The 17,028-nt window shown below is 37.6% G+C and overlaps 1 protein-coding gene across 16 annotated transcripts in view; it reads right to left on the bottom strand.

Moving 5' to 3' along the window:
* Positions 1-17,028, bottom strand: part of NAALADL2 (N-acetylated alpha-linked acidic dipeptidase like 2) — a 1,565,958-nt gene that overhangs the window by 65,272 nt on the left and 1,483,658 nt on the right. For all 16 annotated transcript variants that reach the window (XM_055083873.1, XM_055083848.1, XM_055083869.1 and 13 more), the window contains one exon: positions 7,706-7,904. In XM_055083873.1, the coding sequence (XP_054939848.1) occupies positions 7,706-7,904 (199 nt within the window). The remainder of the gene's footprint in view (positions 1-7,705; positions 7,905-17,028) is intronic.

Below are 17,028 nucleotides of genomic sequence, written 5' to 3'. Positions count from 1 at the left end.
TAGCCAGGACATGGAAGCAACCTAAGTGTCCATCAACAGATGAATGGATAAAGAAGATGTGGCACATATATACAATGGAATGTTACTCAGCCACAAAAAGAAATGAAACTGAGTTATTTGTAGTTAGGTAGATGGACCTGGAGTCTGTCATACAGAGTGAAGTAAGTTAGAAGGAGAAAAACAAATACCATATGCTAACACACATATATATATGGAATCTAAGAAAAAAAATGTCATGAAGAGACGGGAATAAAACACAGACATACTAGAGCATGTACTTGAGGATATGGGGAGGGGGAAGGGGAAGCTGTGACGAAGTGAGAGAGTGGCATGGACATATATACACTACCAAACGTAGGGTGGATAGCTAGTGGGAATCAGCCATATGGCACAGGGAGATCAGCTAGGTGGTTTGTGACCACCTAGAGGGGTGGGATAGGGAGGGTCGGAGGGAGGGAGACGCAAGAGGAAAGAGATATGGGAACATATGTATATGTATAACTGATTCACTTTGTTGTAAAGCAGAAACTAACACACCATTGTAAAGCAATTATAGTCCAATAAAGATGTTAAAAAAAAAAGATGATCCAAGATCTAAAAAAAAGAATGGAGGCACGGATCAAGAAGATACAAGAAATGTTAAACAAAGACCAAAAGAAGTAAATAACAAGCAAACAGAGATGAGCAATACAATAATTGAAATGAAAAATACACTGGAAGGAATCAATAGCAGAATAACTGAGGCAGAAGAATGGATAAGTGAGCTGGAAGACAGAATGGTAGAAATCACTGCCTCAGAACAGAATAAAGAAAAAAGAATGAAAGGAAATGAAGATGTCCTAAAAGACCTCTGGGATGACATTAAACGCAAGAACATTCTTATTATAGAGGTCCCAGAAGGAGAAAAGGGAGAGAAAGGAACTGAGAAAATACTTGAAGAGGTAATAGTTAAAAACTTCCCTAACATGGGAAAGAAAACAATCACCCAAGTCCAGGAAGCACAGGGAGTCCCAGGCAAGATAAACCCAAGGAAGAACACACCAAGCCATCTAGTAATCAAACTGACAAAATTTAAAGACAAAGAAAAAATATTAAAAGCAACAAGGGAAAACAACAAATAACATACAAGTGAATTCCCATAAGATTATCAGCAGATTTCTCAGCAGAAACTCCACAGGCAAGCAGGGAGTGGCATGATATATTTAAAGGAATGAAAGGGAAGAAGCTACAACCAGGAATACTCTACTCAGCAAGGCACTCATTCAGTTTTGACAGCAAAATCAAAAGATTAACAGATAAGCAAGAGCTAAGAGAATTCAGCACCTACAGACCAGTTTTGCAACAAATGCTAAAGGAATTTCTCTAGGCAAAAAAGAAAAGGCCATAACTAGAAAAATAAAATTACAAATGGAAAAGCTCACCAGTAAAGGCAAAAATACAGTAAAGGTAGACAATCATCTACACACATAAATATCAAAACAAGCAATTGTGTGAAGAGGAGAGCACAAATGCAGGACATTGAAAATGCATTTGAAATTAAATGAACAGGAACTTAAAACAATCCTGTTTATATATAGACTTCTATATCAAAACCTTCCGGTAACTGCAAACCAAAAATCTACAATAGATATACACACACAAAAGAAAAAGGAATCCAAACATAACACTAAAGTTAGGCATCAAATCACAAGAGAAGACAACAAAAAACACCTACAAAATCATATCAAAAAAATTAACAAAATGGCATAAGAACATACAGATCAATATATAAACATAAACAGATCAAATGCCCCAACCCAAAGACATAGACTAGCTGAATGGATACAAAAATAAGACCCATATATATATATGCTGTCTATTAGAGACCCACTTGAGATCTAGGGACACATACAGACTGAAAGTGAGGGGATGTAAAAAGTTATTCAGTGCAAATAGAAATCAAAAGAGAGCTGGAATAGCAATGCTCATATCAGGAAAAACAGGCTTTAAAATAAACTGTTACAAGACACAGAGAAGGACACTAGGACACTACATAACAATCAAGGGATCAATCCAAGAAAAAGATATAACAATTGTGAATATATATGCACACAACATTAGAGCACATCAATATGTAAGGAAAACACTAAGAGCCATAAAAGGAGAAATTGACAGTAACACAATAATGGACTTTAATACCCCACTTTCATCAGTGGACAGATCATCCAGACAGAAAATCAATAAGGAAACATAGGCATTGAATGACACATTATACCAATTGGAGTTAATTGATATTTATAGAGCATTCCATCCAAAAGCAGCAGAATACACATTCTTCTCAAATGCACATAGAACATTCTCCAGGACTGATCAAGAGCTGGCCCACAAAGTGAGCCTGAGTAAATTTAAGAAAATTGAATCATATGAAGCATCTTTTCCAACCACAAAACTATAAGATTAGAAAGCAACTACCAGAAAATAACTATAAAAACCACAAACATGTGGAGGCTAAACAATATGCTATTAAACAACCAATGGATCACTGAAGAAATCAAAGAGGAAATAAAAAAATACCTAGAGACAAATGAAAATGAAAGCATGATGATCCAAAACCTAAGGGTCGCAGAAAAAGCAGTTCTAAGAGGGAAGTTTATAGCAATACAGTCTTATCTCAGGAAATAAGAAAAATCTCAAATAAACCACCAAACTAACTTTACACCTAAAGCAATTAGAAAAGAAGAACAAACAAAACCCAAAGTTAGTAGAAGGAAAGAAATCATAAAGATCAGAGCCAAAATAAATGCAATAGAGACAAAGAAAACAATAGAAAAGATCAATGAAACTAAAAGCTGGTTCTTTGAAGAGATAAACAAAATCAATGAACCTTTAGCCAGACTCATCAAGAAAAAAAGGGAGAGGATTCAAATCAATAAAATTAGAAATGAGGCTAAACAATATGCTATTAAACAACCAATGGATCACTGAAGAAATCAAAGAGGAAATAAAAAAATACGTAGAGACAAATGAAAATGAAAGCATGATGATCCAAAACCTAAGGGTCGCAGAAAAAGCAGTTCTAAGAGGGAAGTTTATAGCAATACAGTCTTATCTCAGGAAATAAGAAAAATCTCAAATAAACCACCAAACTAACTTTACACCTAAAGCAATTAGAAAAGAAGAACAAACAAAACCCAAAGTTAGTAGAAGGAAAGAAATCATAAAGATCAGAGCCAAAATAAATGCAATAGAGACAAAGAAAACAATAGAAAAGATCAATGAAACTAAAAGCTGGTTCTTTGAAGAGATAAACAAAATCAATGAACCTTTAGCCAGACTCATCAAGAAAAAAAGGGAGAGGATTCAAATCAATAAAATTAGAAATGAACAAGAAGTTACAACAGACAGCATAGAAATACAAAGGCTCTCATGGAGAGACTACCAGAAGCAACTCTATCACAATAAAATGGACAACCTGGAAGAAATGGACAAATTCCTAGAAAGGTACAATCTCCCAAGGCTGAACCAGGAAGAAATAGAAAATATGAACAGACCAATCACAAGTAATGAAATTGAAACTGCAATGAAAAAACTCCCAGCAAACAAAAGTCCAGGACCAGATGGCTTCACGGGCAAATTATATCAAACATTCAGAGAAGAGTTAATTAACATCTATCTTTCTGAAACTGTTCAAAAAAATCAAAGTGGAAGGAACACTCCCAAACTCATTCTACGAGGCCACCATCACCCTGATATCAAAACCAGACAAAGCTATCACAAAAGAGACAATTTACAGGCCCATATCACTGATGAACATAGACACAAAAATCCACAACAAAATACTAGCAAACCGAATCCAACAATACTTTAAAAGGATCACACTCCATGATCAAGTGGGATTTATCCTAGGGATGCAAGCCTTTTGCAATATCTGCAAATCAATCAGTGTGATACACCACATCAAAAAATGGAAGAATAAAAACAATATGATCATCTCAGTAGATGCAGAAAATGCTTTTGACAAAATCGAACACCCATTTATGATAAAAACTCTCCAGAAGGTGGGCATAGATGGAACCTACCTCAACATAATAAAGGCCATGTATGACAAACCTACAGCCAACATCGTAATAAATATTGAAAAGTTGAAAGCATTTCCTCTAAGATCAGAAACAAGACACAGATGCCCACTCTTGCAACTTTTATTCAATATAGTTTTGGAAGTCCTAGCCACAGCAATCAGAGAAGAGAAAGAAATAAAGGGAATCCAAACTGGAAAAGAAGAAGTAAAACTGTCACTTTTTGCAGCTGACATGATATTATACGGAGACAATTCTAAAGATGCTACCAGAAAACTGCTAGAACTCATCAATGAATTTGATAAAGTTGCTGGAGGCAAAATAAATACACAGAAATCTCTTGCATTCCTATACACTATGAACAAAAGATCAGAAGGAGAAATTAAAGAAACAATCCCCTTTACCATCACATCCAAAAGAATAAAATACCTAGGAATAAACCTACCTGAAGAGGCAAAATACCTATACTCCAAAAACAATAAAACACTAATGAAAGAAATCAAAGATGACACAAACAGATGTAAAGATATACTATGTTCTTGGACTGGAAGAATCAATATTGTCAAAATGACTATACTACCCAAGGCAATCTACAGATTCAATGCAATCCCTATCAAATTACCAATGACATTTTTCACAGAACTAGAACAAGAAAATCTTAAAATTTGTGTGGAGACACAAATGATCCTGAACAGCCAAAGCAATCTTGAGAAAGAAAAATGGAGCAAGAGTAATCATGCTCCCTGTCTTCGGACTATACTACAAAGCTACACTCATCAAAATAGTATGGTACTGGCACCAAAACAGAAATATAATTAATGGAATAGGATTGAAATCCCAGAAGTAAACCCAGGATCTATGATCAATCAATCTATGACAAATGAGACAAGACTATACAATGAAGAAACAACAATTTCTTTAATAAATGGTGCTTGGAGAACTGGACAGCTAAATGTAAAAAAAAAAAAAAATTAATGAAATTAGAACATTCTTTAACACCATACACAAAAATAAATTCAAAATGGTTTAAAGACCTAAATATAAGACTGTATACTGTAAAACTCTTAGAGGAAAACATAGAACCCTCTCTGACATAAAACACAGCAGTATCTTTTTTCTATCTGTCTTCCAGAGTAATGGAAACAAAAACAAAAATAAACAAATGGGACCTATTTAAACTCAAAAGTTTTTGCACAGCAAGGGAAACCATAAATAAAAGAAAACCCACAGAAAGGGAGAAAATATTTGCAGACGATGCAACTGATAAGGGATTAATCTCCAAAATTTACAAACAGCTCATGCAGCTCAATATCAAAAAAACAAAGAAGCCATTAAAAAAATGGGTAGAACACCCCAATAAACATTTCTCCAAAGAAGACATTCAGGTGGGCAAGAGGCACGTGAAAAGATGCTCAACATCACTAATTATTTGAGAAATGCAAATCAAAACAACAATGATATATCACCTCACATCAGTCAGAATGGCCATCATCAAAAAGTCTACATACAATAAATGCTGGAGTGGGTGTGGAGAAAAGGGAACCCTCCTACACTGTTGGTGGAAATGTAATTTGGTACAGCCACTATAGAGAACAGTATGGAGGTTCTTTAAGAAACTAAAAACAGAACCAGCATACAATCCAACAATCCAACTGCTGAGTATATATCTGAAGAAAACTATGGTTTGAAAGGATACATGTACCCCATGTTAATTGCATCACTGTTTACAATAGCCAAGACATGGAAGCAACTTAAATGTGCATCAACAGAGGAATGGATAAAGAAGATGTGGTACATATATACAATAGAATATTACTCATCCATTAAAGAGAATGAAATAATGACATTTGGAGCAACATGGATGGACCTGGAAATTATCATACTAAGTGAAATACGACAGAGAAAGACAAATATCATATGATATCGCTTATATGCAGAATCTAAAAAAAGATACAAATGTACTTATTTACAAAACAAACAGACTTAGAGAACAAACTTATGGTTGCTTGGGTGAAGGGTCAGGGGGAGGGATAGATGGTTGTTTTCGATTGATATGTACACACTGCTACATTTAAAATAGATAACCAACAAGGACATAACGTATAGCACAGGGAATGCTGCTCAATACTCTGTAATAACTTAAATTGGTAAAGAACTTGAAAAAGAATAGATACATGTATATGTATAACTGAATCACTTTGCTGTACACCTGAAACTAACACAACATTGTTAATCAACTATACTCCAACATAAAATAAAAATTTTTTAAAAAGAAACAGAAAAAACATTTTTAGTAAAGTGAGAGATAGGACATTCTCTGAAGTCTGCTTTATTATTTTGGCCAGTCATTTAGCCTTTCTGATAACAGTTTCTCCATCTATAAGATGTGGACACTAAGAGTACCTTATCCATTGGCTGTTTTATCAGGATTAAATTAATTAATACGTGGAGAGTCTTTAACATAGTGCCCGAGACATATTTAGTGGTCAATACATGTTACTTATTAAAAAAAAACAAAAACATTTAAAACATGTTATCTTTTAAACTCCATTTTCCCTCTTTGTTTAATTTCTACTATTTCCAGAATCTCAAAAACAAGTACATATTTGTATCATCCTCTAAGAGCCTAAATTGAATCCCTGTTCTATGTGAAAATTGTTTTATTAAAATATCTGTTAAAATTGTTAAAATGTTTTCAGAAATCACTCTATTGTGACCCTCTAACCAAATATGTCTAATCCCCTGGTTGTTTCAAGATTCCTGTAAATTCCACTCTCCCCTGAATATTAAACATACTTAACTCCCTCTTAAAATGTAGTTTCTAGAATTAAACACAATGCTCTAGAAGTGGACTTACTAATAGAGATTAATATAGACTTATCTCCTGATTCATTCAAGAAAGCGTATTTCTCTCAGTACAACCTATAAATCCATTTGGTTTTTCAGTAGCTATAACACATTTGATTCATATTGACTTTAGTTGTAAAAGAAAACTTAGTCATTTTGTATATGATACTGCTAAACCATTATTATATAGATATAAATTATATCTACAGATAATATCAATATTTACAGCTATAAAGAAAAATAAAGTTTTCTTTATTCTCTATTTATGCAGTTGAACTTTGCTTTGGGGGAGGATAATGCTCCTCAAATTGTAGATATAGGACTTCCCTGGTGCCACAGTGGTTAAGAATTCACCTGCCAATGCAGGGGACATGGGTTCGAGACCTGGTCTGGGAAGATCCCACATGCCGTGGAGCAACTAAGCCTGTGCACCCCAGCTACTGAGCCTGTGCTCTAGAGCCCACAAGCCACAGCTACTGAGCCCACATGCCACAACTACTGAAGCCTGCACACCTAGAGCCCATGCTCCGCAACAAGAGAGGCCAAAGCAAGGAGAAGCCTGCACACCACAATGAAGAGTAGCCCCCGCTCGCCGCAACTAGGGAAAGCCTGTGTGCAGTGACAAAGACCCAACACCACCAAAAATAAATAAATAAATAAATTTGTTTAAAAAAAATTGTAGATATAATAACTTCTTCACATTAAAAAAAGTGTTATGTTCACAGAAGGTACATATTCTGAACATTAAGCACAAATATTTCACTGAGAGGCATAAAAATACAAATTTTGAGCACACATCCTACCTGTAAAACCCCGGGGGTGCGTGCTGCACCAGGAAGCTCTTCTCCATGTCTTGGAGAACCTCATTCAGCATCCGCACACGGATGGGAGCTCTTTCCTTGGGGTCATTAGCAGGACGCATCTCATCTGATTGAAAGAGTTCAGCACTCTCCCGCAGGCGTGAGGCCAGGGCTAGCAGTTGAGGCATGTTGGGTTGATCACCTGGTAAAGATAAATGGGCCAATCTCAGAAGAGAGAATCTCAAGGGCACAAAGTAAACATTTTATAATCATGATGTCAAAAGGAAGATTCACCATAAATTCTACTTTTGTAATCCTTCCACCAAAAATATTCTGGCTAAATATATTCTACTAAAAGTATTAAATTTATTTACTACTACTACTAATTACTGCTAATAATAATAATACCAGTAAATAGGAACTGATTGTTGAGAGACTGCAATGTTCCTGGCACTGTCAAGCCCTTCACATAATTATCTTATTTAATATTCACCCAACCCTGTATTGGCATGTCCATTTCATAGAAGCTGAGAATTAATTAAGGTAAGCAAACTGCCAGAGATCATCAAGCAAGTAAATTACAGGTAAGAATTAGAAGCCTTATCTTTCTGAATCAAAAATTCATGCTCTTAATGGAGTATCCTGTATTTCAGGAAAAAAAAACTGTAAAATGAATTGTTATCTTCCCTTCTGAGAACATGAGATATGTTACCCTATATTGTTATGTGTCTACTGGGCTCTTTTTACTTTGCTAGAGTGTTCCTGTAATTTGAAGTTGAAATATACCTTTGATTTGAAAATAGACTAAAAATTATCCTATGTAATGTTTGTATTGTTTTGTTTTCCTTTGAGATGAATTTTGTTGTTTTTTTTTTTCTTTTGTTTATGTAACTTACTGAAAGTCATTCTGATATGAATGATGGTAGCAAAAGGATCACAGGATGTTCCTTTGACTAAGGGAAAGGCTGCATTTTATAGTAATTACAGCCACCAGATCCTGGAACCAGATGACTTGAGTTCAAATCCCTGCTCTACCACTTCGTAGCTGTGTGATGTTGGGCAAGTTACTGAGCCTTAGTGTCCTTATCTGTGAAATGAACATAATAATAGCACCTGCTTTATAAATTTGTTAATGAGAGTTAAATGATTAATATTTGTAAAGTACTCCCCTACAGTTAGGCAGTTCCTAGCTGGTGTTTAAACTTAATACTTTGTTTAAAAAGCATTCTTTTATCATATCACAAGGGAGCCTTCCATCATCATCTTCTTCCAGATAGCTGAACCATTAGATGCAGTCTTTGGATGAGGCGACAGTCAGTGGTGTCATTCTCAGACTAGGTACAACTGACTCCAACAAGGTCAGCACTGCACTAGGGAGGATTACTTCAAGTCAAGGTAATGAGATGCACATGGACCTGGTAAATCTCAGCTGGAAATCCTGAGAGCATGGCAATGAGATAAACAGGTGGAGGATTGAAAAGAGGCCTTATGGGACCTTCACTTAGGAAAGTCTCGGCAAAAGGGAAACGTCACAAAGGAACTCTTTCTTTAAATGAAGTCTAATAAGGGTAAGGGTCACCAACTCCCAAAACACCTGGTCTTTGTGAAAATGCAGATTCCCAGACATGCTGAATTTCTCTAGGGTCCCGGAATCACAATTTCAACATGCTACTCAGATTATTCCTTACATCTTAAAGTTTAAGAAGCACTGTAGACAGGTTATGTGCTAAGAAAATGAAAAGTAGTTTAGAATTATAACTATGGTATAAAATATGTCTGTCATAGAATTACTAACCTTTCATATAGTGATCTTTATTTTCTCTCACCTTCATTTGATGGGGATGATTTTATGTCAGTTTCATTATAGCCCAGCATAGTTCTGACACTCAATAATTGTTTACTGTTTACTGAATAAACAAAGTAGATTTAATAACATTTTTAGAAAAAATACAATAAAAAATGAAAATTATGTAAAGAAATAAATGGTTTTTATGAGGGCTGCAAAGAGAGAGCCTTCTTTGTAGCGCTCTGTTCACTGAAATTAACAAAATGAATAAAATCGATTGTAGGAGTTCAAAGAGTTTTGGTATTTTGATGTTTTCATTAGTAATCTTGTTTGATTTCACAACAAAACTTGAGGATGCAAGAAGCGATATTGCTGCTCATTGAGAAAATCTAGGCTCTTAAATGATAATAATGACATTTTATGAAAATATGATTTATCTTATGGTTAACCAAATTTAATATATGGAAAACTTATAGAAAATATCTTTTTGCACAAGGAAAGAATAAGATGGATAAGGCACATTTGGATGACACTAGAATTGAAAGACTGAACAACAGAAAAAGCAAGTTCGACATCCTTAAGAGTCTTCCATTTGAAAAAGAAAAATCTCTTCAGATCTAACATACACTACAGAATTGAAGACATTACCACTAAATCAAGTGAGACAAACTGTACCATTTACCTTATTTAGCTTTAAATGAATTTATCTTTCATGGTGGTGTGGGTGGAGAAAATTGACAGCTTTAGGAACTGGCTGGTTCCAGAAAGGATACTGATAGTGGAAACCTGCCACCACAGCATACCCTATGCATTACTTCAAGGATATGAGGTTACAGATTGAAAAGTAGCTTTACTTCCAATGTTCACACAGTCATTTTGATATATAACTGATGTTCCAAAGATTCCTGATAGCCATTTCCATGACCCAAATGATTGTCCCTTTGTGATCCTTAGGATAACTACTAGAATGCCAGCTCTGTGAGGGAAGAGATTTTTGTCTGTTTCATTCACCAGCATTTCCCCAGCACATAAAACTATGCCTGGCAAATCATTTACTGAATGAATGTGTGAATTATGTACTGTGATCATAGCATCATAGAATCTGCAATATTTTTAGGCTTATCTCTCCTTTCCTTGACTGAAAAGAACCCTATAAGATCAGAAAATATGTTTTCTCTCTCTTTTTATCTCTGTATCCTAGCACAATACCTGATATACAGTAGTCATTTACTAAATATCTTATCGAGTATATGTTGAATTATAAGATAATATCTTATTTGAGATACATTATTATATTAAATTACACCTAAAAAATCACTCAGGGAGATGTTTAGTGCATGATGAGTATCAACAAATGTTATTTCCTTTACTTTCTTGCTAAATATCAATACTAGTTGCAGTCAAAAGGAAAAAAAAATTTAAAAGAAGGTATTTTAGGGTAATGATAGGTGATATTAAACTAAACTGAATTAAAATATGTCCTACCAATAACACCCCCCCAAACTAAGAATATGTAAAACATCATTTAAGGCACAGTGAATGTCAGAAAACAGAGAACTAATTGAGGCTCTTAACAGTTCACTTTTAATGAATAATAAGTCCATTTGACCAAAGAACATCAACTGGGAGATAGAGATTTCTCTCAAAGAGGGTAAATACAATTATCTTGAAGTTATACATAGTACATGGAGTCTAAAGACCAAGGACTTGTTATCCAAAACCATAAGAGCCTGGTTTACTTAATCATTATCAATGTGGGCTTGAACAGAGTACTTAATACGGATGTTCTGTAGCTTCCTTGGGGAAAATGGTCATTTTACTTTCTAAGTATTTAAATCACTATATAAACACAAGTTACCATTATCAGAGCACATAAACTAAACACAAATTAGTACCAACTCATTTGCTAAAGGCATGCACAAAATACTGTAACGGCTTTACTAACGATTTTATTCTCAGAGACATTATTTCTTATCACTTCCCCCAAATCGTGGCCCCCCACAACTGTATCACACTTCTCCCCATATACACTTTAATAAAGATTCCCAATTTTATTTTGCAGTGCCTGTGAATCTGGAGGCAGTTTTTCTTTCTGTGCGCTGGCATCTCAAACCTCTGAAGAACAAGGAAAGGGGTAATATAAAGGGTAAAAGAACTAAGGAGTGAACAAGATGATGGAATAGTAGGATGTGAAGCTCACCTTCTCCCACAAATATATCAAAAATACATCTACATGTGGAACAATTCTAACAGAATATCTACAGAATGCTGACAGAAGACCTCAGACTGCTGAAAGAGCAAGAAAATCTCCATGTAACTGGGTAGGAAAAAAGAAAGTGAGAAAGGAATTGGGTCAGGACTTGAGCCCCTGGGAGGGAGGTGTGAAAGAGGAAAGGTTTCTGCATCAGGGGAAACCTCCTCACTGGCAGGGAGATCAGCCGGGACAGATTGTGAGCTTAAGAACCTCAGAGGAGAGTGTAGCAGCTGGTTTGTGGTAGCCAGAGCAGAGGGAGAACTGCACAGATGGCAGTGCTGCCACCCTGCACTCCCCGGCCTGATGCATGTCCACCAGTGCTGGTGGGGGCTGGGTGCTGGAACTTGGGCTTCAGGGATCAGAACTGGGGAGAGGACTGGGGTTGGTTGTGTGGAGACAGACTAAGGGGGCTGGAATCTAGTGCAACTGTGGCTGGGGGTGTACTCGGAGGAAGCCTGGGCCGCTGAGAGACGAGTCATCATTGTTTGGGGGGTGCATGAGGGGAGGAGCTGGGCACAGATTGTAGCCTTTTCCGCTTTGCACATGCTCGCAGAGGGCAGGATACTGCCTGCATGGGATCCAGGGGCTGTCGTGAGATGCCACTGCCACTTGCCCAAACACCAGGGGTGGTCGTGGGCCCCTGCGCCTCCCCCTCAGACCCCAGGAATGTTCATGAGCCACTGCTGCCAACCTTGCAGACAGACACCAGGAGTGGTTGCAGGCTGCCTCCACTCCCATCGTGTGCTCCAGGGGCATGCCTGAACCACCACCACTGAGAACCCCAAGACCAGGCACCAGTCACCACATCTGCACACCCCTATCAAGGGGATAATGACCAGTACATGCTGAGGAAAAAGGTAACAGGTATCCATACTAAAAACAGCCTTCGCACCAAATATACTAAACCCACACAAGCTACACAGGTATGCCCCCACATGTAAATAGCCCTTCAAGACCATAATAGATAATTGTTTCTCCTAAACTCACAGAGCAAGAGAAATACAAGTAAAATGAAGAAACAGAGGAACCACGCCCAGTTAAAAGACCAAGAGCATTCCCCTGAAAGAACAAATGAAACAGAACTCTTCAGTCTAATAGACACCAATTTCAAAAAAGAGACAATGAAAATACTGAAGGAATTAAGAAAGCCTAGACAAAAATACAGAGTATTGTAAAAAGGAACTAGAAATTATAAAGAGGAACCAAGAAAAATTAGAAAACTCATTTGCAGAGATGAAAGCTGAGCTAAAGGCAATGAATAGCAGAATGAATAATGCAGAAGAAATAAAAAGTGACCTGGAAGATAGAATAATGGAAATCACCCAATCAGTACAGAAGACAGAAAGCCAAATTTTAAAAAAAAGAAAAAGAAAAAAAAAGAAAGCAATATAAGAGACCTATAGGATAATATAAAGCATGTCAACCAAACAAAACAGGGATTCCAGAAGGGGAAGAAAGAGAAAAGGGGATTGAAAATGTATTTAAAGAAATTATGGTTGAAAACTTCCCAAACCTAAAGAAGGAAACAGATATCCAAGTACAGGAAGCACAGAGAATCCCAAGCAAGATAAACCCAAACAGACCTACACCAAGACATATTATAATAAAAATGGCAAAAGTTAAAAAAAAGAGAGGATTCTAAAGGGAGCAAGAGAAAAACAAAGAGTTAATTACAAGGGAACCCCCATAAGTCTGTCAGCTGATTTCTCCTCAGAAATGTTGCAGGCCAGAAGGGAATGGTAAGATATATTCAAAGTCTTAAAAGGGAAAAATCTGCAACCTAGTATAGTCTATCCAGCAAGATTATCATTTTGAATAGAGGGAGAGAGAAAGAATTTCTCAGACAAGCAAAAACTGAAAGAATACAGCAATACTAAGCCTATCCTAAAGGAAATATTGAAATGTCTTCTCTAAATAGAAAAGAAGAATCTATAGGAAAGAGAAAATTACAACTGGAAAATAAATCACTTAAATATGCCAGTACACAAATTTAAAAAAAATAAAAAAAATTTCTGTGAAAGTGATGGTAACAACAATGAACAGCAAAAAAGATGAACATGAAAATGTAAAAGAGGACATCAAAATCATAAAATGTGGGGGGAGGAGAGTAAGACTATGTAGATTTTTTTTCCTAGAAGGTGTTTGAGCCAGTATGACTACCTGTCTAAGGCAAGTAGATAAAGGAAGGGGTTAACATAATTGAAAAAACAGGGCAACCACAAATCAAAAACATACAGCAGATTGGCTAAAACCAAAAGGAAGAGAATATAAGTATAATACAAAAGAAAATCATCAAACCACAAAAGGAAAAAGAAAAAGAAAAGGACAAAGAAGAAATATAAAATCAATGGGAAAACAAGGATTAAAATGGCAATAGATACATAACTATCAATAATTACCTTAAATGTCAATGGACTAAATGTTCCAATCAAATGACACAGAGTGGCAAATTGGATAAAAGAATAAGAGCCTACTGTATGATGCCTACAAGACACCCACTTTAGGACAAAGGAGACACATAAATTGAAAGTGAGGGTGTGGAAAAAGATATTTCATGCAAACGGAAATGACAAGAAAGTGGGGGTCACAATACTCACATCAGACAAAATAGACTTTAAAACAAAGGCTGTAAAGAAAGATGAAGAAGGACACTATATAATAATAAAAGCATCAATACAAGAAGAGGATTTTACACTTGTCAATATATATGCAGCTAATTTAGGAGCACCCAAATACATAAAAGAAATACTAAGAGACATAAAGGGAGGAATTGACAGGACTACAATAATAGTTGCAGACAGAGAATCAATAAGGCAACAAAGATCCTAAATGATACAACAGAACAGATAGGTGTAATTGATATTTTCAGGACATTACATGCAAAGAAAACCCCAGAATACACATTCTTTTCAAGTGCACATGGAACATTTTCTAGGACTGACCACATACTAGGGCACCAAATAAGCCTCAACAAATTTAAAAGTATAGAAATTATCTCAAGCATCTTTTCTGACCACAACAGCATGAAACTAGAAATTAACCACAGAAAAAGAAACAAGAAAAAAACTATTACATGGAGACTAAATAACATGCTAAAAAAAAAAGGGTCAATGATGAACTCAAAGAGGAAATCTAAATATACCTTGAGACAAAAGACAATGAGGGGAGGAGCTTCAAGATGGAAGAAGAGTGAGATGTGGAGATCACCTTCCTCCCCACAAATACATCAGAAATACATCTACAAGTGGAACAATTCGTAAAGAACACCTACTAAACGATGGCAGAAGACCTCAGACCTCCCAAAAGGCAAGAAACTCCCCACGTACCTGGGTAGGGCAAAAGGAAAAAGAAAAAACAGAGGCAAGAGAGGAGGGTTGGGGCCTGCACCAGTGGGAGGGAGCTGTGAAGGAGGAAAGGTTCCCACACACTAGGAAGGCCCTTCACAGGCGGAGACTGTGGGTGGCAGAAGGGGGAAGCTCCGGAGCCATGGAGGAGAGCGCAGCAACAGGGGTGCAGAGGGCAAAGCGGAGAGATTCCCACACAGAGGATCGGTGCTGACCAGCACTCACCAGCCCGAGAGGCTTGTCTGCTCACCTGCCGGGGCGGGCGGGGGCTGGGAGCTGAGGCTTGGGCTTCGGAGGTCGGATCCCAGGGAGAGGACAGGGGCTGGCTGTGCGAACACAGCCTGGAGGGGGCTAGTGCACCACAGCGAGCTGGGAGGGAGTATGGGAAAAAGTCCGGAGCTGCCGAAGAGGCAAGAGACTTTTCCTTGCCTCTTTGTTTCCAGGTGCGCAAGGAGAGGGGATTAAGATTGCAGTTTAAAGGAGCTCCAGAGACAGGCGCGAGCTGCGGCTATCAGCGTGGACACCAGAGATGGGCATGAGACACTAAGGCTGCTGCTGCAGCCACCAAGAAGCCTGTGTGCAAGCACAGGTCACTATCCACACCTCCCCTCCTGGGAGCCTGTGCAGCCTGCCACTACCAGGGTCCTGTGATCCAGGGACAACTTCACCGGGAGAACACACGGCATGCCTCAGGCTGGTGAAAGGTCATGCCGGTTTCTGCCGCAGCATGCTCGTCCCGCATCCATACCCCTCCCTCCCCCTGGAGTGAGTGAGTCAGAGGCGCCGAATCAGCTGCTTTTTTAACCCCGTCCTGTCAGAGCAAACAACAGATGCCCTCAGGCGACCTACACGCAGAGGCAGGCCCAAATCCAAAGCTGAACGCTGGGAGATGTGCAAACAAAGAAGAGAAAGGGAAATCTCTCCCAGCAGCCACAGGAGCAGTGTATTAAGTCTCCACAATCAACTTGATGTACCCTGCATCTGTGGAGTACCTGAATAGCCAACGAATCATCCCAAATTGAGGAGGTGGACTTTGGGAGCAACGATATATATATATATATTTTTCCCTTTTTCTCTTTTTCTGTGTGTGTATGTGTATGCTTCTGTGTGTGATTTTGTCTGCATAGCTTTGCTTTTACCATTTGTCCTAGGGTTCTGTCTGTCCGTTCATTTTTTTTTTAATTACTTAAAAAATTTTCTTTCTTAATTATTATTTTTTACTTTTTATTTTAATAACTTTATTTTATTTTATTTTATTTTATCTTCTTCTTTCCTTCTTTCTTTTTCCTCCCTTTTATTCTAAGCCATGTGAACAACAGGATCTTTGTGCTCCAGCCAGGCATCAGGGCTGTGCCACTGAGTTGCAAGAGCCAAGTTTAGGACACTGGACCACAAGACACCTCCCAGCTCCACGTAACATCAAATGGCAAAAATCTCCCAGAGATCTCCATCTCAACAGATAGACCCAGCTCCACTCAACGACCAGCAAGCTACAGTGCTGGACACCCTATGCCAAACAACTAGCAATACAGGACCACAGCCCCATCCATTACCACAGAGGCTGCCTAAAATCATAATAAGGCCACAGACACCCTAAAACACACCACCAGATGTGGACCTGAACACCAGAAAGACAAGATACAGCTTCGTCTACCAGGACACAGGCACTATTCCCCTCCACCAGGAATCCTACACAACCCACTGAAACACCTTAGCCACTGGGGACAGACACCAAAAACAATGGGAACTATGAACCTGCAGCCTGCAAAAGGAGACCCCAAACACAGTAAGCTAAGCAAAATGGGAAGACAGAGAAACACACAGCAGATGGAGGAGCAAGGTAAAAACCCACCAGACCTAAAATATGAAGAGGAAATAGGCAGTCTACCTGAAAAAGAATTCAGAATAATTATAGTAAAGATGATCAAAATCTTGGAACTAG

This window comes from Physeter macrocephalus, chromosome 1 (genome assembly GCF_002837175.3).
Source record: "Physeter macrocephalus isolate SW-GA chromosome 1, ASM283717v5, whole genome shotgun sequence".
Lineage (NCBI taxonomy): Eukaryota > Metazoa > Chordata > Mammalia > Artiodactyla > Physeteridae > Physeter > Physeter macrocephalus.
Note: the sequence above shows the minus strand (reverse complement) of the source record. Positions and strands in the feature narration are given on the sequence as shown.